Raw genomic sequence first — 25,413 nt, forward strand, 5'->3', positions numbered from 1 at the left:
ATGTTGACAGATATAACACTCCTAGAGTGAAAGCTACCAGTAGATTTCCAACCTGCCCATGAAATTAAGAACTGCTGCCTCAAATATGCCCAGGCCACTCCCATTCTTTCCCTGTCCGTGTCCCCTCATCAAACACAGCAGCCACATCGGAGTTCTTTGTTTGTTGGAGGCAGGGTTTCTCTGTGTAACCGGGGCTGTCCTGGAACTTGCTCTATAGACCTGACTGGTCTTGAACTCAGAGATCTGCCTCCTGAGTGCTAGGATTAAAGGCATGGTTCACCACCAGCCCCTGGTTTTGTAATCTCCTTGGAGCATGTCAGAACTCTGCTGGGAGAAAGATACTATAAGCCTGCTTCTCCATCCTCCGGTGTTCTGGACCCTGTTTTTCACAACTCTCCGGCCTAGCAGTACAGAGTTTGGGGTTCCCTTACCATACACCAAGGTGGTTCACACATCCTGACTCACACAGCACTTCCAGCCTGCCCTCTCCTCGGTGCTCAAAAGTTTCAGTTCTTGCTGTTGCTGGGAGGTGGTGGTGCACACCTTTAATCTCAGCCCACAGGAGGCAGAGGCAGGGGGGAATCTCTGTGGTTTCTATAACAGCCTGGTCTACAAATCGAGTTCCAGGACAGCTAGGACTACACAAAGAAACCCTATCTGGGGTGTGGGGAGCGGGGTGGGGTGGGGTGTCTCCTGGCTTTGAGTCTAAATGTATATAAGCCTCTTTGGGTTAGGTGCCCTTCCTCCATGCTTCCATGGGCTCTGCCTTCTCTTGAACTGCAATTGTCAACTGTATCTCCCGCCTGGGTGATCTTTGAGGTCAACTGCTTGTTTTGTTTCTCTTTACAAGTCTCCAGTCTAGCTGGGTGTTAGCCTAGCACATGGGGCTCAGGTAAGGATTTATTTAGATTCAACACACTGGTGACAACTGATGCCTAGTTTATGGGTCCTAAACACTGTGTGCAAATAATGAGCAATTGGAAGCTGGGGCCAGTGATCTGGAAGTTCGAAGATGAATAAAGACGCCCTAAGGGACCAGGACAGTAAAACCCTTTAAGGGCGGTGGTGGCGCACGCCTTTAATCCCAGAACTTGGGATTGAATTCGAAGCCAGTCTGATCTACAAAGTGAATTCCAGGACAGCTAGGGGACAACTAGGACTGTTACGCAGAGAGACCCTCCTTTCTCGAAAAAAAAAAAAAAAAGTAAACCAGAATTAAGATGAAGCATCATGGCCGGCCCGAGGGTGGGTTCAAATCAGGTCACGCCTCCAAGCCAATGGCAGAGCTGACTAGCCTTTGTGGCTCCGCCCTCTCAGACAGGATCGCCCACTCCAGCTGCAAGACTACATTTCCCAGCGCGCCACACGGCTGGGTGACGCAAAGCCGGAAGTGAGGAGCATGAGGTCCTAGGGCACGAGGGAAAAGGCTGGTGGGGGGCTAGGGGGCGTGCACGTGAATAGGCTGGCCGGATCTCTGGCATGGCCGAGGCCAGGAAGCGACGGGAGCTGCTTCCCCTCATCTACCATCATCTGCTGCAGGCTGGCTACGTCCGCGCGGCGCGGGAAGTGAAGGAACAGAGCGGCCAGGTAAGCGTTGGAGGGCCGAGTGCAAGACCTAGAGAACAGTAGCCCGCGCCCCTCCATGGAGACCCGGCCAGCGCGGGTCCGAGATGCGGGGCCAGGGGTTCAGGAGGAGCATTAAGCCCTGCTCTACTCCCTGCGACTTCCAGCCGCCTCCCGGGGCTCAGTTTCCTCGTCGGTGCAGTGGGCGGGCCGGAACCTCTGATCCGAGGCATGCAGCTTTGTAATTCCCGCCCCGGTTCCCGGTAGCCGCAGGTTTAAAGTTTCCCTAGGCTCAGGCCACGTGGCTCTATGCAGTTTTCCTAGGGCACCCTGCTAACCGCTGTTCTCGGGGTGGATTGTCACCACTCTTGTTTGGAACACCGAGAGGAAGGCCCCCTTAGTTGATGATCTGGAATGCAGGGCGTGCGGGCCCTTGACTGCCTTCGGTTATAACAAGACTCGAACTCACGGTGCAGTAATTTCAAAGTTCTTCCACTTGGCAACTTTTAGTTTGACCCCGAGGTGCAGATGATGAAATGGGGAGCGTCAGTCTCAGGCCTCTCTGCTCATCTCACAGCCTAGTAGAGGATACAAAAGACTCAGGAGTGTCTGTACGGTTAACATTGTCTTAAACTGTAGAATGGGAGATTTGAGGTGTTAAAACATCGCTGGCAGAATCTGGGTGTAGTAGTTGGTTTGGAGTGCTCAAGGATAGTGAGAGGTGTTGATGCCCTGGAGTTGGAGTGGAGCTTCTGAGTGTCCTAGCCTCCAGAAAGTTTGCTGAAGTTTGAAATGCACGACTATGGGGTCTCCCAGAGAGATGAAGGCAAAGGCTGGGATGATCCATGGGTCATCTTCCCAGAAGAACAGTGGTACTCACTGGTGAGATGGATGTTAACCTGGTGCTTGCCTGTAATTCCAACCCTCTAGAAATTGAGGCTGGATCACACAGGTGGATCTGTTGTGAATTCAAGGCCAGCCCAGGGCTATGTTGTGAGAACCTGTCTCAGGAACAAACAAACCGAAGGCTGCTGGGCTTTAGGATGTTATCTGTGGCTTTCCTGGCCTTCCTGGACCTCTGGGCCCTTCCCATTGGTATTCCAGCTGTGTAACTTAACAAATAGGGGAAGCGGGACGTAGCGCCCATCATCACGGTTTGTGTGCCCAAGCAAGAGTGTCCTGTTCTCGAAGATTGTGGCAGGTGCTGGCCACGGTGAGGGGACCAAGGAGGATATGGAATGTCAGACTCCAGTTACAACTCAGGTGGTCAGAGCAGTCTTATGGAGAAGATGGCATTGGAGTAGAGACTAGAAGGAGGTGGGGAGTCAGGCTGGCAGTTGGCAAGAGAGAACAGTAACAGGAATGGCAAAGCCCTGTTAGGAGCTGGTGGCCCAACTTACTTATTATGACTGGCATAGTGCAGAATGAAGTTGACTAGCTAGTGCCCTTCAGACTGACAGCAACCCTTCCCATCTTACATTTACTGAGCTGTGAAGAAGGATCCTGGAGTTTGCAGAGAAAAAAAAAAAAATGAGTTCAGCCAGTGAGTAGGCTCCTACTTCCAGACTGGTTTTTTTCCTCCACGTGTGACTCTTTTTTGACTCTCGTTGGAGCCCTTGGCTGTTCGGTCTTGATGTCCACACAGTGTATCCTCAGCCTCAGCCTGGTACTTGTTTTTGTCTGTTTTAACTGAAACCCTTAACCAGCCAGGCAGTGGTGGTGCATGCCTTTGGTTTGTGATCCCAACACTCAGGAGGCAGAGGCAGGCGGATCTCTGTGAGTTCAAGGACAGCCTGGTCTACAGAGCGAGTTCCATAACAGCCAGGACAATGACACAGAGGAAACCCTTTCTCCTTTGAGTCTTTCCAGACATCCCGTAGACTCCAGTATGTCACCTGGAAGCCTTCAGGATTTGGGCCGTCTTGTGTTTGGGGGAGATTGACTAGCCAGGCCTTTGAAAACCATCTAAGAGGTTAGGTAGAGAAAACTGCCATACAGCTTCTATCCCTGTGCTAGGGATGTTGGATGATGCTGGTTTGGACTATTCACGTGCCCACCTCTCAAAGGTACCTCTTACCATGGTATCATACAGAAAGGTTTGTAACTGGAACTGTTTGCCCAAGTAGACATCTAAGAGAAGACAGACCATTTTTTGAAGCACCTATTGTAGGCTCAAGGAGGATACATACCTATTGGGCTGGGTACTCATTGACTACTCATTGACGCTTTCTGTTATTATTTCTCTACAGAAGAGTTTCCTGACTCAGCCCACAACCCTTCTGGACATCTATACACACTGGCAACAGTAAGTCTGGCGGAATGGAAGGGATAGAGCAGGGTTATCCTAACTGATCATCTTGGCAGCGAGGTAATATACTAATGTGGCCCAAGATATGTTCCAATAGCCCACTGCGGATACTGTCACCTTCAGAAGGCAGGTTATATCACAATGGGTGTTCTCTGTGTGTAGCTTATCATCCGGGGAGACATTCTGAGTTGGAGCTCACCTTTTTTTCTTTCTTATTTTTTGTTCCTTTTGTTTTGTTTCTGAGACAGCATCTTACTCTGTAGACCAAGCTGGCCTCCAGTTCTGGGACTAAAGGAGTGGCTGGCTACACCCAATGAAAGCTGGATCTTTTTTTTTTTTTTTGGTTTTATGAGACAGGGTTTCTCTGTATTGTTTTGGAGGCTGTCGGTTCATCCTGGCCTCGAACTTACAGAGATCCGCCTGCCTCTGCCTCCCAAGTGCTGGGATTAAAGGCGTGCCCCACCACCGCCCAGCTTGGTTGGTTGGTTTTTTTGAGACAGGGTTTCTCTGTATTGCTTTGGAGGCTGTCTTGGAACTAGCTCTGTCGACAGGCTAACCTCGTATTCACAGAGATCCGCCTGCCTCTGCCTCCCAAGTGCTGGGATTAAAGGTGTGCCCCACCACCGCCCAGCTGGTTTCTTCTTTCTTGTCACTCACGTTGTAATCAAAGAGGCAGGTGTGACTCAAAAGGAGAGCTGGTGGTGGTAGGGACTGGTGAAGGTAGGAGCCTGGTACTGGGCCTGAGCGTTTATCTGAGCTTCTGAAAAGTGGGGTTGATGGTGACTGTTCCGTTATGACAGCTCTGAAGGCAGAGGACACCAGGCTCTGGGGGAGAGCTAAGGTCACCCTCCCATCCATACTTAATACTCCTCTGCTGCTTGGCAAGCGCAGAGCACAGGGCTCAGGTCCTTGCTCTCTCCATCCTGCCCAGGTGTGGGTGTTACTTGTTATACTTTGAGCTGTCCCACACATTATTTCCCACCTCTGGCTCTCTGTGGGTGAGGGGTACAGAGTGGACCAAAGGTCTCACCCACCAAGTCAGCCTAGACCTGAGGTTACCTATGAAGTCAAACCTAGAAGTGAGCTGAGTGACCTTGAGCAACTGTTGTGAGCTTCTAGATTGTCTCCCTCTGTGAAGTGAGCGTTGTTATCTTACTGCATCGTGAAGCTCAAACGCAGTGGTCTGTTTAATAAAATCCTAGAACTGGCCAGTGGAAACCCTGCCCCTACCCTCCTCAGATAATACCCTTGATGAAGCAGAGAACGACCAAGAAAAAGGAAAGTCTCTGTTCTTGTGAAACTCACGTTCTGTTGGGAGGACAGGGGTGGAACAAACTGATACATGTAATAAGTGGCTTTCCTAGGAAGAAGGGACCTTGGCAGCATATCCCAAACTGGCAGCAGTGTCAAACCCAGCTGGGAAGAATGGGGCTTAGGCAGTAGCTTCCGGGTGGGAGGGTAAGGTCAAAGTTCAGGGGACTAAGCTGAGTGAAGACTTAGACCTTACACACACACACACTGTCTGTCTATCTCTATCTCTTTCTCTATCTCTGCCTCTCCCGCCGCCCATCCTGCTTCCTTCTTGACCCAGGCCAGTCCCTAATGGGTCCTTTCTGCAGATGTACGCCAGGCACTGGGGGACTGTAGTGAGCGGCTGTCCTCCTCTCTGGGGCCTGTTTGTGCAGTGAGGAGGACTCATCCAGAAAGCAGTTGGCAGGAGACAGCAGGAATTGAAACTGGATGGCAGGGCTGGGCAGGGTGCTGTGGGGGTGATCATTAGCAGAGATCTGTTGCACCAAACTCAAGTTCAGGAAGGGAAGAACGAGGACCCCAGCACAAGAGGAAGACACAGTTCTGGAATGTTCTGTACAGTGCCCCATGGGCTGTTGCCAGTCGCCTGATGGTTGTTAGCTCTTGCTGTTCTGTAGCATGATTGGCTGCTTGTGACACTAAGTATAGTACTTTAGGAAGTGGGTGAGGATACAGAGCGCAGATCATTCCACGCTGTGTTGGTGTCGCTATTTCAACTCTTGTGTGTGCACATTTCCTTTGAAGGCTGAGTAGATGATGGATGTGTCCTGTCTCCCCTGTCCTGCAGGACCTCAGAGCTCGGCCAGAAACAGAAGGCACAGGATGATGCATCACTGCAAGCCAAGCAGTCCCGGGTGTCAGACCCCATTAGCAGCTCAGAGAGCTCGGAGGAGGAGGAAGAGGAGGCAGAAACAAAAACTGCCAAAGCCAGTAAGAGAAGCTTCCTTGCCGGGTGCTGTGTTGGGTTGGGGCCTGCCCTGGGACAGCTGTGGGGTAGCAGTCAGCTCTACAGCAGAGGCCCCTCTGAATCAGCCTGTAGTGTGGGCCCAGAATGGGGGGGGGCTTTTTCGGAGGGAGAGCAGCGAGTACCAGGGAGCCCTTCCTTTGTAGCAGATGTTGTGACCCCAAACTCCGAGGATCCAAGGGAGAATCATAAGACCCCGAAGGCTGGGTGTGGTGGTCCAAACCTTTATTCCCAGCACAGAGATAAGTGAGTTTCTGAGTTTGAGGCTAGCCTGGTCTATGTAGTAAGTTCTAGTCCAGCAAGAACTATGAGCATGTCTCAAGAAAAAAGAAGAAGGGCCACACAGCTGTGTAGTTCAGTCCCCAAGTTTTCCATGCTACTGCTAAAGAAAGGACAGAGACCACATTTGTGCAAGTGTTGGGACCACTTTAGAAGGTGTTGACAGTTCCCATTTATGAATGGCCTTGGGGCTGCTTCAAGAGTTGCTGGTAGTTTTAGTTACTGTTCTATTGCTATGAAGAGACAATTTATATAAAAGGAAACATTTAATTGGTATGCTTGCTTACAGCTTCAGAGGATCAGGTCATGATCATCATTGTGGCTAGCAGACAGACAAAGCACTGGAGTAGTCTATGAGAGCTTTGCATTCTGGCCTGCAGCAAAGAGCCAGAGGCTGGGGTTGTTGTGGGCTTTTGAACCCTCAGAGCACACATCTCCACCCCACCACCTTTGACACACCTCTAATAAGGCCATGCCTCCTTATCCTTTCTAAACAATCCACCAGCTGAGACCCACACGTTCAAATACATTCTCATTCAAACGCACTGATCTTCTCCTTGCTTTGGCAGTGTGTGGTAGGGCTGATAGCAGAGTGGTCTAGAGGCCTCTGGCCTCTTCTCTCCTGGCAGCAGCTGCAACACCTCCAAGCAATTGCTGTGTCTCTTTGTCTCGAAGGCATCATATTACTTACATAGAAGACAGTTTCTTGGTTTCTAACTAGGTTTTCTGATTATAAAGGAAATGCAGGATTCATTATAAAATGTTCATTACAGAACATTTGAAAATTGCTTCAAGAGAAGGCAGGGGAGAAATTTCTCACATTCTTGCCACCTGCAAATTCTACAATCTTGTCTTTCATTGATTTTTCTTGTTATGCTGTGCCAGATGTTTGAAAGGATATTGGTTATATATTTTATATCTTGATCTTAAATCATAAATGCAAAACAGGTCCAGTTTGTATATAAAAAGCATACAGAAGAAAAGTACAGGGTGCCTGTTCTTGTCCCCATCATGTCCTACCCGTGTCTCTCTGTGGGCAGCCGGTAAGCCTGCCCCGCTTCTCCGGGTCAAACAGGTGTCCACCCACGTGCATGTGGACAGACCCACATCCTGCTTCCAAGAGAAATAACAAATGTTTGTATTGACTGCGTATCTGGTAGTAATCAATATTTAAAGTGTCTTTTATTTTTTTGACAATTTCATACAATTTATGTTGCTTGGCTTCCCCAGGATACTTCAGTATGTCCTCCTACCTTAATATCCTCTTCTTCTTTTCATGTTTGTGTTGTGTTGGACTCAGTCCACTGAGTCAGGTTCGTGCTGCCTGCCGGAATGTTGACCATAGTTAACTATAGCTATAGTGAGTTCATGGGAATGACCTTGTCATATCCATGAGACATCTTTGCACCAGTTCTGGCTTTCTTTCTACCTGCTCTTCTGTAATGAAGGCTTGATTTGTGTCCCATTTAGTACTGGGAACTCAGCAGGCACTACTCTCAACTCTGACAAGTATTGGGTCTCTTCCGATGCAGATAGATGAATACATACACAGGGGAGCGATTTCACACCAAAACAGCAGTAGTGGGTCCTGTTCCATATGTGCCAGCCCCCAGCCTGCAGTCTCTTGAGCCAAGAATCATTTTAGAATTTCAGTGATGGACTTGTGATTGACTTTACGTTTTGGGTTTTTGTTGTTCTTCCTTGGTTCTTCTTGAGACAAGGTCTTGCTATGTAGTCCAGACTGGCCTCAGACTCAGGAACAGCCCCCAGCTTTCTGGGTGCTGGCATTATAGGCATGTGCCACCACATCTGGCTTAATTAGAGTCCTCTTTGAAGTGTTTGTGGGTAACGTGACAGGGTGTCAAGCTTTTCTTCAAAACAGTGTCATGTGGAAAGGGAAAGCAAGGCTGTGAACTGAGATTGGCCACAAGTTGATAGGAAGTTATAGCAGAGACTGGAGCCAGGTGTTTTTAGTGTTCTTCCGTACTTCCGGGTATGTTGAAAACATTGCATTGAAGTGCCAGGAAAATACTCGGTACTGCTGGGCAGTGGTGGTGCACACCTTTAATCTCAGCACTCAGGAGGCAGAGGCAGGCAGATCTCTGTGAGTTCAAGGCCAGCCTGATCTACAAAGCAAGTTCCAGAACAGCCAGGGCTGTTATACAGAGAAACCCTGTCTCAGAAAAAAAAAAGAATTTAGTCCTGAGGTTTGCTCAGCAATTGCCTCTTTAATTATAACTTCCCCTAAATGCCAAGGTCTAGGGTGGCCATTCCCTAAAACCATCCATATTCTGAATCTTAACATCTCCAGCTAGGCCCAGCTCGTGGGTCAGCACCATTTCCACCAAGAAACCACTTGACTCCCACGTAGCTCCCTCTGTTGCCCTGGGGCTGGCTACCTGGTCACTTCCCTGCCTGCCAGTGACTATCAAAGGGTTGGCACCCTATGCAAAGAACACGGCCAGAGTTGGGGCATGTTTTGTAGCAGTAGGTGGTGAGAATATAAGCCTGTCCTTTCCCTCTGGGGACCTCTGAGTCTTGTGCAGTGGAGCAGGGGTAGACATGGTAAGCAAGCTGAGTGGCACAGAGCTCTTGCTCATAGTTCTGGGCTAGGCCTCAGGTCCTCACCCTAGCACCAAGCAGCCAGTACCAGTGGGACTGTGAGGTGGACTGAGCTCTGCCCATCTTCCTCAGATGAGAAAAGCATGCCCTGCTCACGGTACTTGTGTCTTCCAGTCCCAAGACCGACATCTGTCAATTCCACAGCCCCTGCTGCAGATTTGCCATCAAACAAGAAGGAAAAGGCCCAGGTAAGTTGTTTCCGATTATCTGTTACCTGTGGGAGTTATGCCCAGTAGAGCATAGTCTCCTGTGTCAGGAGAGGATGGTAAGGCTTAGTCTGTGTCTTCATCTGTCTGGCCTCAGGTGCCTTTTCTGTGAAATGGAAGTGGTACCCGTTACCTCGGCCACATGGCACATGGGCCATTTCCTTCCTCTCCCTACACTCACCTGCTCGCTGAGTAGCTCTTCTCCAGCACCTGGTGTATTGTGGGCTCTGCCAGGCAGCGGAATGCCATCCCAAATGAGATTTCTGTACTTGTGCTCTCTACAAACTTTCTAAGTCAGAAAGTACTTAGACAGTATCATTTGTCTGTAATCTATAAACACTGTTGCAGGTACATAAATGATTATGTCACCTAAACCAGAGTGTAGCGATAATATGTAAAAGTAGTAATATCACAATGAACTAAGGCAGAGCAGGAAATACTGTGACCCGGGAATGGTAATCCACTCGGCGCCTGACAAAGGTGTCTTCGCTGTGAAGACAAGGCGACAGGCAGTTGGCTGTTACAGCCTGACAACCAGGTGTCTTCGCTGTGAAGACAAGGCGACAGGTCAGTTGGCTGTTACAGGCCAGAACTGACTGCCCTTAGGCTAGGGAAGGAGGTTGGAAATGGCCTTGTTGGGCCTACATGTGGGGGCTCTGTTTCTCATGTGTTCTGTCTTGACATCTGCTCATCCCTCTCATACTTTAGGCAAAGACTAAGGCAGCAAACAAGATGGTGAACTCTGTGCAGCACCCTGCACCAGGAAAGGCAATGGTCCACCTGCTCTCCGGGAAGTCTCCCAAGAAGTCAGCAGAGCCCTTGGCAAACACTGTCTTGGCCTCCGAAACTGAGGAGGAGGGCAGTGTCCCAGCCCTGGGAGCCACTGCCAAGCCTGGTGAGAGCCCCCAGGGCCCGGGACAGGGAGGCTGGCTTAAGCGCTGCTATGTATTTAAGACATTGTGAACACAGGTTTGTCTCTGTGACAGTCAGGGTCTTGCATAAACAGCCATTTCTCCCTTTCCTGACCTCCTGGTCAGCTGCCTAGACAAGACATGGACTTTTCAGAGGGTGGCATGTCCTGACTTCTCTCAGGTGGGTTACAGGGACCACTGTGGTCTGTCTCCATTTCTTAGGCAGAATAGGTAGTTGCCCAGCTTGTCCCCCATCCCCCAGCATGATAGCAAATAGTGACTTGATTAGCCATCAGGTGCTGCTGGCCTTACCAAGGCCTCAGAAGGGTGTGCAAAAGTGGTAGTGACGCTCCCTACCCCAGCGGTGGGACTTTGGGTCAGGGCAGATACCCAACCCTGTACAGGTGAGAAAGAGTGCTCAACACCTAGATTTTTCTAGCAGCTGTCATGGGGGTTCTGGAAAGGGAGGTGAATGTGGAAAAGGCACTCAATCCCGTGTCCACCCTCAGGAGTGTTGTCAACGGGCCAAGCCAGCAGTTCCAGTGAAGACACCTCCAGCTCGAGTGATGAGACAGATGTAGAGGTAATGACACCCATCCCCAGGCACGCCTGTCCTCCAGCCTCTGACCCTCCCAGAAGCCTTGCTGGTGTTCGGATCCCAGGAGCCAGTTAGCTCAGCAGCTGGAAAGGTTACAGAGGCTAGGCAGCCGTGGAGTGAAGAGCACAGTACAGCTTGCCGAGCACCAGGGTCTAGTGTTACGAGAAGGAGATACCCTCCTGGGTGGTAGGCACGGAGTGCCGGGAGAGGAAAACGGGGAGCAGAGACCCCGGGTAGAGTTAGTCTGTGATGTCAGGGGTAAGGCTACCTAGAGGGTGATGGTGAGGGTAGGTACTGGGCTAGGATTGGACAGGACCCTTGGTCTGCAGCCTCGTCTCTGAATTTTGAGTGCTTGACACCAGCCTTGAGAATGCAAAGTGAGCCAGGTAGGCAGAGCTCCTGCCTTCGTGGGGACTTGGATATTTAACTGCAGCGGGAAAGGAAAACAGAAGCCGTAGCGGTCAGCCTGACTGACACCCAGTGAGCAGATGTGGCAGAAGTCACAGCGTCGGCAGAGGGAGCTTGTGTTTCTGAAGCACATAGTTCCACAATTTCTTGTATGAGGGGAATGTGGTACAAGATGAAATTAGACAAGTCAGGACCTCGATCCTGTCTGAGCTAGGCGTTAGGTAGGATTATTTGTAGGGTCATTGAGGGGCTGTCACAGAGTTACAAGCACAAAACTGAGGTGGCATAACTTCTCAAAGACTGCTACTGTGGCCTGGGCTAAAAGAAAGTGTCAAGTAAAAGCAGTGAGGCCCACTGAAGGGCTGTCATAACAGTGACAAGGCGCCAGTGGCAGCAACCAAGGTGTCTCATTAGAAACACGGTTAACAGGTATAGCCAGCCTATAGCCTGATACAAAGCCATAAGCTTATATAAAACACAGGGGTGTTTTTATTTCAGTTGTTGGGTCTTGGGCATGAACTTTGTAAATTCCAATGTTATATCCTAATGTCAAAAGGTTGGACAATTTAGAGGGAGGGCCAGCAGGAGCCAGGGATAGACTGACACAGTGACCCTGTGAAGGCTGAGCCATCCCCATCTATCCGATGTGGCCACAAGCTTCTCCTTACCTTCCCCCTTGCTGTCGGGCCCTGAGTCTAGTAAGACATAAGGACACCTCTGGACCCCCTCACTCCAGGCCTTGCTCCTGACGTCCAGCTTAAGGGTACCACTTGGGTGGACCAGAAACCAGTGTGGATGTGGCAGCAGTGAGATGTTTGGGAAGAACATGATACCAAAGGGTTGTGTTGGGCATGAGACACAGAAGTAGAGCAGGGGCTGACTGACTGCCAGCTACCGTAGGCATGTCAGATTTGCAACACTAAGGAATTCCCAGGAGGAAGCTCATGCCAGTACAGATACCAGGTGCCTCTCCCTGGATAAGCTACCACAGACAGATGCTTTTTAGTTTGAGGGTCCCTTTGGGATGAACCCTGTTGGGTGTCAATGGGCAGGGTGGCTGAGTTCTGCCCCAAAGGTATCTAGGGGTCCTATAAGCCTTTGTGCTGCCCTTGAAGAATCTGCCTTTTGGGGGGAAAAGGTGTAAGATTCTGCATGCCTCTGGGAGACAGGAGAGCATGTGCCTTTAGGAAGGGGCTTGTATTGATTACTTTTCATTGCTGAGAATGGCTCCCGTAGGCTCATACCTTTGAATGCTCGGTCACCAGGGAGTGGAACTGTGTGAAAGGATTATAAGGATTAGGAGTTGTGCCCTTTGCTGGAAGAATTGTGTCACCACTAAGGGTAGGCTTTGAGGTTTCAAAAATTTCAAAAACCTGTGCCAGACCCCATTTCTCTGCCTGTGGATCAGGATGTAGTTCTCAACTACTTTTCCAGTACCATGCCTGCCTACAGGCTGCCACGCTCCCTGCCCTGGTGATAATGGGCTAAACCTCAGTGTCTTAGGGTTTCTGTTGCTGTGGAGAGGCACGGTGGCCACAGCAGCTCTCATAACATTTCATTGGGGTGGCTCACATTTTCGCAGACATAGTTCGTTATCATCATGGTGTGACAAGGTGGCGTGCAGGCGGATGTGGTGCTGGAGAAGCATCCTGACCTGAAGGCAACAGGAAGTAAGACACTGGCGTGGCTTGAGCATATCTGAGACCTCAAAGCCGGCTTCCACAGTGACACACTTCCTCCAACAAAGTCACCCCTCCTAATAATGCCACTCCCTTTGGGCTTATGGGGGCAAATTACAAACTACTGCACTCCAAAACTGTAAGCAAGCTCCCAGTGGAATGCTTTGTCTTACAAGTTTTGCCTTGGACATGGCGTCTCTTCACAGCAATAGGACCGTGACTGTGACACCAAGGCAAGTTATAAGAGTTTGATTGGACTTATGGTCCATCATGGTGGTCAAAAGCATGGCAGCAGGAAGAGCTGGGGGCTCACATTTCGATTCACAAGTCTTTTGAAACCTAACTAAGCCTACCCTGATCCTTCTCAAACAGTTCCTCCAATTGGGAACCAAGTTTTCAAACGTGAGCCTAAGGGGGCCCTTCTCTTTCTCATTGCCACAGAGCTTGACACCCCTTTCACAGCAAAGGGGAAATGGTTCTTCATTTGCTGCTTCTGTTTCCTGCTTCTAGGTGAAACTTTCAGTAAAACCAGCCCAGGCTAAACCTTCTGTAGCCCCTGCCAAGGAGCCTCCAGCAAGGACGGCCCCAGTCCCTACCAAGTCTGGGAGTGTGACGTCCCGGCTCCAAGAAGGTACACCGGCCGCACCAGGGAGGACTGCACATGCAGAAGAGTCTGAGAGCAGTGAGGAGGACTCTGAGAGTGAGGACGAGCCTCCTGCTGGGATGCCTAGCCAGGTGAGCCCAGGGAGGGCTGTCCCTTGACCATGCCTAGGGCTCCTGATGCTGGCTCCTGCAGTGTAAGAAAGACGTTCTAGAGTTCGTGGAGGGGCAATTGAAAAACAATGGCAGCTTGGCCAGGGACTTTGGAAATGGCCCTTTGGGCCCACACTGCAGTTAGAATGACCAATTCCTGGGAGCAGGTCCTACACTCTGGTTACATTATTTGCCTTGGTTTCCATAGTGACAGATATACTACTGTCCTCAGCATAGCTGGCCATGATGGGAAGAAACCTGTGGTTTTCTTCATTTTGAGTCTCTCCCTGTAGTCCAGGCTAACCTCTAACTCATACTCTTCCTGCCTGGCCTCCCAAATTCCAGGGTTACAGGCATGTACTATGTCATGCTGTCTTCAGTTACTTTTCCATTACAAAGGCAACTTATGAAAGAGAAAGTTTAACTGGGTGCTTACAGTTCGGGGGCTAGAGTCCATGACCATCACATGGGAAGCAGGGCGGCAGGCATGGAGCTGGGGCTATGCTGGGAGCTTACATCTGATCCACAAGCAGAGAGAGAGCTAACTGGGAATGAATGTCATGGGCTTTTGGAACCTCAAAGCCAGTGACACAGCCTGAACAAGGCCACACCTGCTAATCCTTCCAAACAGTTCCATCAGTGGGGGACCGAGTGTTCAAACATGAGCCTGTGGAGGCCATTCTCATTCAAACACAGTGAGTCCTGAGAAGTTAAAGTTCTTGGTTCTCTCTTAGCATTTCTAGTCAAACCAGACCCTGAACAGTCAAACGCTAGAGAGAATCTATCCTGTTCCTCTTTGGGGGGTCTTTCTCATGGAGTGTAGATCAACTAACAATCTCATACATAGCCCTGATCACATACTGGGACAAGCAAAAAGGATTAAAAAAAAAAAAGTGGAGCAGGTGAGGGCAGTGCATACCCAGGACGGTGGGGTGGGGTGGGGTGGGGTCGGGTCGGGTCGGGTCGGGTCGGGTCGGGTCGGGTCGGGTCGGGTCGGGTCGGGTCGGGTCGGGTCGGGTCGTGTTGTGCATGACAGTTACTAAGATGGTGGAGAGGAAGAGGCGGCAAGCTAAAAGCAGCTTGTGGGAAGTCACCACACCCCTCACAGAAGGTCTTCCAGGACCAGAGTCACTTATTTGCTAGGAAGTTTAGGGCTGGGTGGACAAGACTTTCATGAGAAGACAAGACCTGTGGCCATCCTGCCGAACCCTAGTGGCAGTGGTGGGCCGTTGCTGAGAACAGCAGGGAGAATAGATGAAGGGAGGGCTAGTGTGGGAACGGGATGGAAGAGTTGGGGACAGGCATTCTGGGGTCCCGTTGGCTAACTACCCCAGGAAGCCCAGGGAAGCCTTACTTTGCCGTATTCCGGCTGTCCCTCACCAACTACCTATATAACCCTTCTCTGCCTGAGTCCTGCCTAATGAGCTGGCCTGTGCCTGTACCCACAGAGCAGCTAGGAATTTAAACACCTCTGTGCATCCATCACCACCCAATCTGATGTCTCCAGGGGCTAAGGGTGTGGTGAAATGGGTGAGGTCTCTGATGCTAACAGGATATGGAGCTGGTCAGTGCCAAGGAACCAGAGGGCTGAGGTAGCTAGGAAGGACATCAGTGAAGAAGGGAAGGGAATTGCTGTCTCGGTAGCCTCTGGGCTTTTCCCTAACCATCCGCAGAGGAACTCAGAAGAATGAACTGTTCTTTCTCTTTCACCAGGTAAAGGCCCCTGGAAAAGTTCATGCCAAAGCTGCCTCGGTTTCTGCCAAGGAGGTCTCTGGAAAAGGGCCCACCTCAGCACCACCAGAGAAGACTAGGCCCACAGTCACCCAAGTCAAGGCAGGAAGACCAGAGGAGACAGAGAGCAGCAGCGAGGACAGTTCCGACAGTGAGGATGAAGAGCCAGTTGCTGTGACCGCTCCTCAGGTGAACCTGGGGAGGGCCCATCACAGCCTAGACGTAGAAGGCTGCTGTCAAAGTCTCAGCTGGTCCCAGCCTGTCCCCTCTTACAGACAAGGCTGACTGCTCTGTCAGAGCTTTGCACACAGCTGTCTCCTTTCTGATTCACTCCTCACTTTCTCACACCAGGTGAAGCCTTCTGGGAAGAAGCCTCAGGTCAAGAGTACCTCAAGCCCTGCCAAGGGGTCCTCCCAGAAAAGGGCTCCTCTAGTCACCCCTGGGAAGGCAGGGCCTGCAGCAGCCCAGGCCCGGGCAGGGCAGCCGGAGGACTCGGACAGCAGCAGTGAGGAGTCAGAGAGTGACAGTGAGAAGACACCAGCAGCTGTGACCCTAAGCACAAGTCCTGCCCAGGTGAGACCCGGAGCCTTGTGCCCTGTCCAGGAAGCCTACATGCTATGATCCTGGCTCTTCAGAGCCAGAACGTCTTCCCCTGATGTTGCCATTTGTCACTCACAGGTGAAACCTTTGGGGAAAAGCCAGCAGGTCAGACCTGCTTCCACTGGAAAAGGCGCCCACCCGCCCTGCCCTGGGAAGGCAGGGTCAGCAGCTCTTGGGGTCCAAATGGGAAAGGTAGAAGAGGACTCAGAGAGCAGCAGTGAGGACTCTGACGACGGGGCTGTGACCCCAGCCAAGGTGAGCCGTGGGAGCCTACGTGGCCTGCCAGCCCCAGATCCTTCACTCAGGTCCTGCTGTCTGGGTCTCTGATGCTGCCTAAGTCCTTCCTGGGGCTCTCTGCTCCTCTCGTGTGTCTCATTCCAGGCAAAGGCCTTGGGGAAAAGGGCTACCCCAGCACTCCTTCAGAAGGCAGAGCCTGTGGCTGCCCAGGTCAAGATCAAAAGGCGCAAAGAAGACTCAGAGAGTAGTGAGGAATCGACTGACAGCGAGGAGGAGGCAGCCCCAGCAGCTCCTGCTGCAGCTCAGGTGGGGACCAGAAAAGAGAGGGCGGGGCCGCATGGCTGGCCGGGTACTGCCCTAATCGATACCCCTCCTTTCAAGAATTCCCTGGGTTCTGATTGGTAGGGAGGCCAGGAGGCGCTGCATCCCAGAACAAATGTGGCCTGGGAATCAAAGGGTTCCCTCCAGCCTTCCCCTGCACTTTCTCCACAGGCCAAACCAGCTCTGGGAAAGCAGACAACAGCTTCCCCTAGGAAAGGCACCCCGGCCACCCCTGCATCTGCCATGGTCACCTCTGTGGGAGTGAGCACCTCACCCTCTAGTAAGGAGGGGTCAGGAGCTGCTCCTGGCATCACGAAGGTGCAGGTGAGGCCCACATTTGCCCGGGTGGCTCACTGCTGTTCCCCCATGGGGCATTGCAGGCTCCTGTGAAAACCCTTCATCCTCTTGTCATTCTAGGGGAAGTCTGTGGGGAAGGGCCTCCAAGGGAGAGATGCCTTGGGACAAGGGAGGCCAGGGCCTACAGTTGCCCATGTCAGGATTACAACTCAGGAAGACTCAGAGGACAGCGAGGAGGAAGCCAGCAGTGAGGAAGATGAGACCTCAGCACAGGTGAGGGACGGAGGAGCCACCCTGTACCAAGACTGAGGATGGCTCACCTGACTCTTGGTCCCAGAAGCACAGCATCCTGGGACTCAGACTGACTGGGCCTCAAGTTCCCCTGCCCTCTGTTTCCTGAGCCCCTTGGTTCTAGGTTCCCACAAATCTGGATGTGTCCCGTGCACTCTCCCCACTGCTGTTCTGGGCAGGAGTTTTGTGGCTTTGGCCTTGAACGAGGTCCCACCTGGACAAGGTGTGGTCCTGTGCACACTGTTCCAGCAGGATAAGGTGGGGCACTTTGTCGAGTTTTGCAGTAGGGTTAGCCAGGCACTCAGATATTTTAAAAGAGGAATGCCATATCAGTGAGGAACTGAAAGTCACCTGGTGAAATAGAGGGGAAACTCTTCAGGAGAGAAGCAGCCTGCACAAAAGCAAAGAAAGTTGACTTTTGTAGCACCAGAAGCAGGGTAAGTGGCAGAGGCCGGGGCAAGCTACCTGATTTCAGTTGTACATCTGATGAATGGTGCTATTCTTGGGGCCTTAGCTACTCTCCTGTCAGAAATCTACTGTTGTGGGTGTGGGTAGGATTTCACCTGCCCAGCTACTACCCAGGCACCTGCCTTACTGGCAGTGGGCTAGGCTGCTGGTGGCAGAATGAGAGCCACGCCATCTGGCCCATGAAAAGAGGAAATGAAAGTGACCTTGTCACAGTCTGCACTGTGGGGGCCTTCCTTAAGTCCTGACTATTATACACATGAGGGGCACTAAGAGACTGGAGCTACTTGGACACTGACCAGATGACATCTGAATAAGTCAGGGCCGGAAGTGCTGCTACCCTTTCACACTACTGGGGTTGCCCGCAAAGTCTTTGTGTCAGATGTCTCACACTGGCTGAGGCCATCCTTAGCTTAGTGGTAGAGTGCTTGCCTCCCATACACAAAGCCCTGGGTTAGGTCCCCACCACTGTGTTTACTCTGAACTGTTTCCTCCTGTGTTACTCTGATCGCTGTAGACTGTGCAATCCTAACAGATACTTTAGGAATTCTGTAGATAATAGTTAGATGAGCATAATTAGCATCTGGAGAGATGTTGCTTTTGCAGAAGACCTGGGTTTAGTTCCCACGTGGTAGCTCACAACCATCTGATACTCCTACTCTTCTGATCTCCACCAGCTTCAGGTGTGAAGGTGACGCATAGACAGGCAAAATCTCATCCACATCTGAAAAAAAAATCCTTTAAAAGGAAAAAGGATGCGGTGAAACAGAAAAGCCTGAAACAATGTTTCTATCTTGTTCTGTTGCCTCCTACTCAGTTCCTACTTCATGGGCTGAGGTGGATGCTTGAGCCGCAGCTCCCTCGGCATTCCAGGGAAAAGAAAGACACAGGTTTACAGTTTATACGGTACTCAACTTCCATTCTGTTAAGTAGAGTTTGATGACTTGATGCCTAGCTGAAAGGGAACCAGTTTCGTCTGGGTAGGATTATACCTACTGGCTGTACAGTGTGGAATGTGAGCGTTTGTTAATGACACAGTACTGTGTTAGACATACAATATTTTTGCAGAAACTTCGTAAATGTAGTTTATTATACTCCTTTTATAGAGGTGAAACTGAGGCCCAGTAAAATTAAGTGAGTTTTGTTTTGTTGTTTTTGTAGACAGTGTTAGGAATAAAGAATAAATGGACTGGGACTACAGGTGGCAGGTCCCTGGTCCCATGTTGGGACCTCGAGGATTGCAGTCCCTGGGGCAAATGGGGAAACAGACATAGAGATGTGATTCATGTTGAAAGTTTTATTGAAGGGGAGGTAAGAAAATAAGATAAAGCGACAGGGGACAGAAGAGAAGAGGGAGACAGTAAAAGTCCTGTCTGCCCCAGGGGAACAGCAGGAAAAGAGAGAGCATAAGTAGGCTGGGGTCTCCTTTAAAGGGGTCCTTTGCACCTGTGTGCAGTCTACGTAGCCATGGAACCCTGGGCTGACTAGGGTACTGCTTTGAGTGCATTCTGCCAGGTGACAGAGGCAGGCCATCATCGTGTCTGAATCCTTACAGACAGGTCTCACTGTATAGGCCTGACTGTCCTGGAACTCACTCTTAGACTCACAGAGATCTGCTTGCCTCTGCTTCCTGAGTGCTGGGATTAAAGGTGTGAGCCGCCACCACCCCTGGCTTAAGTGACTTGTTGAGTTCACACTTGTTAGTTGGGAAGAGTACAAGCACAGTGTGTCTGCAGCAGCAGTGTTCTTTGGTTATTGCTCTGTGGCAAGTCACTTTCCATCTTACTGATTCCCTGCCTACTTTCCAGACTACACCCTCGGGGAAACCTCTTCAGGCCAAAGCCAACCCCCCTCCCACTAAGGCGTCTCCAGCCAAACGGCCAGTATCTGCATCTGGAAAAGTGAACACTGTAGTTGCTCCAGCAAAGCAGGAGAGCTCATCCAAGGCAAGTGGGACCAGAAACAACAAAAAGTTGGGATAAGTCTAAAAGGGGACCCAGCATTGATAACCCTCTATTGTAGCCATACCCTGGTAGGAGCTTGACTAAGAAGCACTGACCCTGTCCCCCTCCTCTAATACCATTGCCACCTCTCAATTCAGGGAAAGCCACCCGTGAGTACTGTCCAGAACAGTGCTGTCTCTGCAAGGGTTCCAGCCACAGGGAAAGCAGGGCCCCCAGCAGTGCAGGCACAGAAGGGGCCAGTGGCTGGAGTGGGGCAGGACTCGGAGAGCAGCAGTGAAGAGGAATCCGAAAGTGAAGAAGAGGCAGCAGCCCAGGTATCCGGCCGGGCTGGGGTCACGGCAGTGTCTGGGCCAGGCCTGTGGGCACAGCTCTGTATGCCTCAGCATCTCCCTGGGTCCTCCGGCTATCTCCCCTCGCTGTTTCTCCAGACAAAACCTGTGGGGAAGACCTCTCAGGTTAGAGCTGCCTCAGCCCCTGCTAAGGAGTCCCCTGGAAAAGGAGCCCATCCAGGAGCCGCCAAGAAGACAGGACCTACAGCTACCCAGGCCCAGACAGGGAAGACGGAAGACTCAGAGAGCAGTAGTGAGGAATCGGACAGTGATGAGGAGATGCCATCAGCGATCATCCCAGCCCAGGTGAGTGGCCTGGGAGCCACTGTCACCAACTTCTTCATCATAAATTGGTCTTGGCCTGGTGGGAAGAGCAGGTAGAAGTTCTAACTCCAGGATCCCTTGCCCCCGAGGCCCCCATGTCCTCTGGATGAAATGTGCTAGAAGTCTGAAACCAAGGCCATCCTATCCTAGCTTACAGGACCTCTGTAGCACTGGGCCCAGAAGTCCCACACAAGCTGAGGCAGGTTCTGCCAAGGTATACGAGGCCAGCCTGCAAAGATACTCCTATCAGAGAGCCACAAGGAAGCTTGGGCTGTTGTAGTCTCTGTCTAAGGAGGGCCTGCCTGACTTAGTGAAACCTGGGCCCAGGGAATGGGAAAGAAAGAGAAACTGGCCGGGCCATGGTGGCGCATGCCTTTAATCCCAAGCGGATCCTTGTGAGTTCGAGACCAGCCTGGTCTACAAGAGCTAGTTCTAGGACAGCCTCCAAAGCCACAGAGAAACCCTGTCTCAAAAAACCAAAGAGAGAGAGAGAGAGAGAGAGAGAGAGAGAGAGAGAGAGAGAGAGAGAGAGAGAGAGAGAGTCTTGTCCTGGTTGCAGAGGGCAGTGAGGCTGGCTCTGTTCAGGTGACAGGTCTAGTCTGAGCTCAGGCATTGGTAGAATTGATAGGTGATGTGGCACATTAGGAAGGTGACAGCGGAGATCATCAGAAGAAATGATCCCTGTCACTTTCAACCAATCGTGGCCTTACAGGAAGTAAGAGGTGTCACATACAAGTTGAAATATTCTGACTTCTTTTGAGAATCTGGAAGCCTGGGTCCTACTTGCTGCATGAGTACATTTCCACCCACTCACGGAGGCATAGAGGCCTCCCTGGGCCTCCCCTTACTTGGCCTCACTGCCAGCTCTTCCTCGCTGATTGACAAATTCTGTGGCTTTGGACCACATGCTCCGTGAAGCCTGCTCCTAAAAGGCTCATGCGGAAAGGTCACCAGCGGCAGTGGTGGCACCTGACATTAATCCTGGTACTCTGGAGGCAGAAGCAAGCAGATCTCTGTGAGTTCAAAGCCATCCTGGTTTGTGGAACAAGTTCTATCCTAGCTATCCTAGGAAGGAAGGAAAGGCAGACCACACTGTCCTTGGAGAATCAGCACGAGGTTTCCCCAGCTGGGCACCCTTCCCTATCACATGCTTATTCAAATCGTGTCCCCTCCAAAGGGTGCTACCTCCCAGCCTGCCAGGAGCAGAGCCTCAGCACCTGCAGCCCCAGAAAAGAACATAGAGGAGTCCTCAGAGAGCAGTAGTGAGGAGCTGCCATCCGCCCAGGTAGGTTGTCACTTCTCTAAAGGCTCTGCTGGCTGAGCCTGGGTGTCACTCTCCGGGAAGAGGGTACATCTTCCCTGCTGGGACAATCTCACCACATGCAGGCAGCACTTCACAGCCTCTGAGCTCTCGTCTGTCTTCTGATACACTCTGCTGTGGATAGTCCACAGAGCATGGTAGGGTGCAGGTTTCACACCCCCAGCTCCACCATGCTGGGCCAGGGTCCTCTTACGATTCAGGTGTTTTGTGTAAAACGGAGTTGGTAATGGTGACTATGAACCAATACAGGTGGCCCAGGTCCTTGGCCAAGTCCCCTGCCTGAGTAGGAATGCCTGATCACTGGCAGGCCAGGAATTAAAACCCCTTACCTCTCATAAAGAGGCTTAAAGAACACAGCACTGCTCCTTGGCCCCTTTGGTCTGGGTACTGTTGGGAATCTAGAGCCTCTCCTGCAAGCCTAGTTGTAATCTATGGGCCTCACCCCAAATCAAGCCTGGGCGACCTGTTGCACCTCATTTTCTGCTGTTTCCTGTTCCTGCCTAGCCTTATCCCCAAGTGTCTGGCTTCAGAGGCCCAATAGTCGCCAAGGTGGTACATACTCCATATGAACCGAGGCCTTTCTAGAGACAGCACTGCCCTCTTTTTGGAGGAGACGGGGCTGTAGCTCAGAAAGAGCTCTGGGAATGGTGTTCAAATGCTGGCGGTCTGTACCTAGTCCAGCCCAGCTGTCCCTATGGTCCGCTTTCACACTCTCCCAACCCTTGGTAGTTCCAGTCGTGAGCAGGTTGGCTTTGTCACACTTTCCTTGTGTCCCAACACCTGCTGGTCTCAGGCCCTTCACTTCATCCATCAGGACGTCGGCTTGCTGCTGTACAGTCTTCCTGAGGCACCTCAGCGCGGAGGGAAGACTGCCTTGATTGTCTCTGTGGGAGGGGACTAGCACAATTAAAATAAGCATTATGCTGAAATTGAACTGTCAAATTGGTACATTAGTCTTGAAGATCTGGAGTCTCTATTTTGAAAAAACAAAGCCTGTAGTTTCTGGGTTCCCAGAAGGATTCAGAGGAGTGGGCACAGCCTGGGAAGCTGTCATTTTCCCCTCTGGGAGAGTCCTAGCTTACTTGTGCTTGTGTTGTTATTTGGCATTTATGGAGCACTTCTCTCTTGGTAACTGGAGCTGCACCTGCCTCAGCCTCCCAAACTGGTGGTTTTGTTGTTTTTAAGTAGCCTGTCAGTGGGGAAAGGGCCAGGGACCAGAGCATTTGCCAAGCTCCAGATCAGTGCTAACCCCAGGTCCCTTCCTGCAGTTCACCCATTGTGTGGCGTATAAACGTCAAGGCTGCAGAACCTAGGGGGGGTACCAAATTAGAAACAAAGTGAGTATGTGAGGTAATGCAGACATTAAGTAGAGTGGATGATCCATTCTGTGCTATAGCATTGTATCACAACACGTCAAACGCCATAGTTTTTACCTCCCACCTAAATTATCTCTAAATGTAAGAGTGTTTGCCTGTATGTATGTATGTATGTATGTATGTATGTGCAGCACATGTGTGCCTGGTACCTGTGGTGGTTAGAAGACGGTGTCAGATCCCCTGGACCTGGAGTTACAGATAGTTGTGAACTACCATTCGAGGGCTAAGAATCAAACCCAAGTCCTACCTCTGAGCCATCTCTCCAGCTCCCTCACGTTTCTTTAAAGACTACTTCATCTGGTGTTTTGCCAAAGCAAAGGAATGGGCCCTGTCTGGAGTCGGAGAACAGGGAACTTGGAAAAATCTAAATTGTACTTAATTGGGGGCTTGTATGATTAGGTCTGAAAGGACCTCCTTCCTGCTTGGTCCCTGGAGAGCTGCCTTCCAGTCCAGGACCTGAAACCAGTTTGCTGGTCTTCTGGGTGAGGTGCTTGCCCTCTCAAGTCTCCTAGCTGCACCTCCAAAAGTGTCATTCCCAAGTAGAATTGGCCCAGGGTTAACTGGCCTCAGGTGATGGTGATGATGATGGTGGTGGTGGTGGTGGTGATGATGATGGTGGTGGTGGTGATGATGATGATGATAATCTTCCTCTTTTTTTTTTTGTTTTTGTTTTTGTGATTCTGGGGTGGAACCCAGGACCTCACAAGTGCTAAGGACCCACCCTGCTGCTGATCTGCACCTCTAACCACACAAAGCAGTTTTGAGGGACATTCTCAGTGACTGTGCCCCTTTAGCCCAGCCCCACCTCCCACTTTGGCCCAGATTTACTGGAATAAGGACACAGTGGGTATGAACCCAGCTGAGACACAGGCAGTGGGCACTGCCCAAAGCACCCCAAATGTTTCTGGAAGCATCATTTCTGCAAATGGGAAGGGCATCCCCCACCCCACTCCTTGCTCTCAGTACCCAGCACCCACAGGGAACAGTGGGATGCTCCAGCGAAGGTGATGTCCTCTTTCCCTGTTTTGCCTCTGACGAGTTCTTTGATCCAAGCACAGTCCACACGTGCTGGGCTTTGTGCATTCCTCGAGGTGGGCACACCCAGGTGGGGGCTGTTAGCAGGCCTCTCAACAGACGGGCAGCTGGGCTTGCTCACCCAGGGCATTGGTGACAAGCAAATGCTAGAGACCTTGAACACCGCCTCCCTGTGCTTAGCCTGCCCCCAGCCACCAGACCACTACCACCTCCGCCTCCTGCCCTCGCTGCACTGGGGTGGGGTGGTGTGGGCAGGTGGAACTGGAGGAGGCTGTGCTCCGGAGCTGCTTTTAACATCCCAAGACGCTATTGTTTGCCTCAGTGGGTTTGCTGCCTCTCTTGGTCCCCAACAATCTGTTCTTCTGTCTTCTCACATATATATAGATCCCCCTCCCTCCACCACAGCCTTCTCCCACTTTCCACCCTTCTCCTTTGCATCACGTGGGAAGGAAGGCTCTGGAAGTGGCGGATCAGAGCAGCCGCGGGGGAGGCTGTTTGGCAGGGTAGGGAGGACCTGAGTGCAGCAGCGCTGCCTCGCTTGGTGGGTACCACGGTGCTGAGCTCCCCGATGCTTTCTTTCTGCCCCCAGCCCCTGGAGTGGAGGGATGGAGCGCAGCAGGCGGGGCAGGGTGTTGTAGTGGACGACTGTGTCCCTCTGTGGGCCGCAGACAGCCCTCCACTGACCAAAGCACAAGCAGCCTTGAACAGGTCCTGATGTGGAGAGTCGAAAGTAGAGTTCCCGTTTCCTGACTCCTGACTCTGCCTTCTTTGCCTGGGGCTCTGGAGGAAAATAGAGCCCCCTGGTGTGCGGCGACACATTTGGGAATTTGTGGTTCACTGCTAAACTGGCCTTCCCAGTCCAACTATCTGTGCTGCTTTACCATCTCAGGGCAGGCCCAAAGGTGAAATGATGAATCAGGGCATTCGAGAGCATGTCTACAATCCCAGCATTTAGGAGACCAGGCAGGAGGCTCAGGAGTCAGAATTATCTGACGAGTGACAGACATTTTTATACTTGTCCTATTTAAGAATCCAAATGAGGTTAGTGTGTAGTGGTACAAAGGCAGGTAGATCTCTTCATTCAAGGCCAGGCTGAGCTACAAAGAAAAACCTGTCTCGAAACAAATAAGAGCCACACACACTACGTTATATTCTCGAACCCTTTCTTGATGTGGTTTTCCCACTGCCCACTCACTGTTACCCCTGGGCAGCTTATGTACTAAAGAAACTAGATCAGTATAACTGGGAGCTGTATGCTGGGCCATACCCCAGGGAGGCTTATCAGGATCTCTGGGGGAAGGGATGATGAGACTTCAGGAAAACCGTATCTTATAGCCAGGCTGCTATGGGAAATGCTTTTTAGAACTCCCCGCTTAGCAGGTGGCCATCTGATGTCATCAGAAGAAAGGCTAAATCAGACATTCCAGCTCTTCGCCTTGCTTCCTATCTGGCTGTGTGGCCTGGGCCCTCCACTCTTCCTCTCTGGACTTAAGCCCTTCCCATTTGTCCAGTGGCGTGTA

At 51.3% G+C, this 25,413-nt stretch overlaps 1 protein-coding gene across 3 annotated transcripts in view; it reads left to right on the forward strand.

Moving 5' to 3' along the window:
• Positions 1-1,375: 1,375 nt before the first annotated feature.
• Positions 1,376-25,413, forward strand: part of Tcof1 (treacle ribosome biogenesis factor 1) — a 32,979-nt gene continuing 8,941 nt past the window's right edge. Inside the window, exons 1-17 of one of the 3 annotated variants that reach the window (XM_021229864.2) lie at positions 1,376-1,587; positions 3,813-3,868; positions 5,970-6,112; positions 9,162-9,235; positions 9,962-10,148; positions 10,674-10,747; positions 13,360-13,584; positions 15,316-15,522; positions 15,685-15,906; positions 16,012-16,188; positions 16,315-16,476; positions 16,663-16,815; positions 16,909-17,061; positions 19,353-19,490; positions 19,646-19,822; positions 19,937-20,143; positions 21,339-21,446. In XM_021229864.2, the coding sequence (XP_021085523.1) occupies positions 1,480-1,587; positions 3,813-3,868; positions 5,970-6,112; positions 9,162-9,235; positions 9,962-10,148; positions 10,674-10,747; positions 13,360-13,584; positions 15,316-15,522; positions 15,685-15,906; positions 16,012-16,188; positions 16,315-16,476; positions 16,663-16,815; positions 16,909-17,061; positions 19,353-19,490; positions 19,646-19,822; positions 19,937-20,143; positions 21,339-21,446 (2,571 nt within the window). In that variant the 5' untranslated portion in view covers positions 1,376-1,479. The remainder of the gene's footprint in view (positions 1,588-3,812; positions 3,869-5,969; positions 6,113-9,161; positions 9,236-9,961; positions 10,149-10,673; positions 10,748-13,359; positions 13,585-15,315; positions 15,523-15,684; positions 15,907-16,011; positions 16,189-16,314; positions 16,477-16,662; positions 16,816-16,908; positions 17,062-19,352; positions 19,491-19,645; positions 19,823-19,936; positions 20,144-21,338; positions 21,447-25,413) is intronic. The other 2 variants (XM_013116838.3, XM_013116839.3) reach the window with 2 other exon arrangements.

This window comes from Mesocricetus auratus, unplaced genomic scaffold, assembly GCF_017639785.1.
Source record: "Mesocricetus auratus isolate SY011 unplaced genomic scaffold, BCM_Maur_2.0 Super-Scaffold_6730, whole genome shotgun sequence".
Lineage (NCBI taxonomy): Eukaryota > Metazoa > Chordata > Mammalia > Rodentia > Cricetidae > Mesocricetus > Mesocricetus auratus.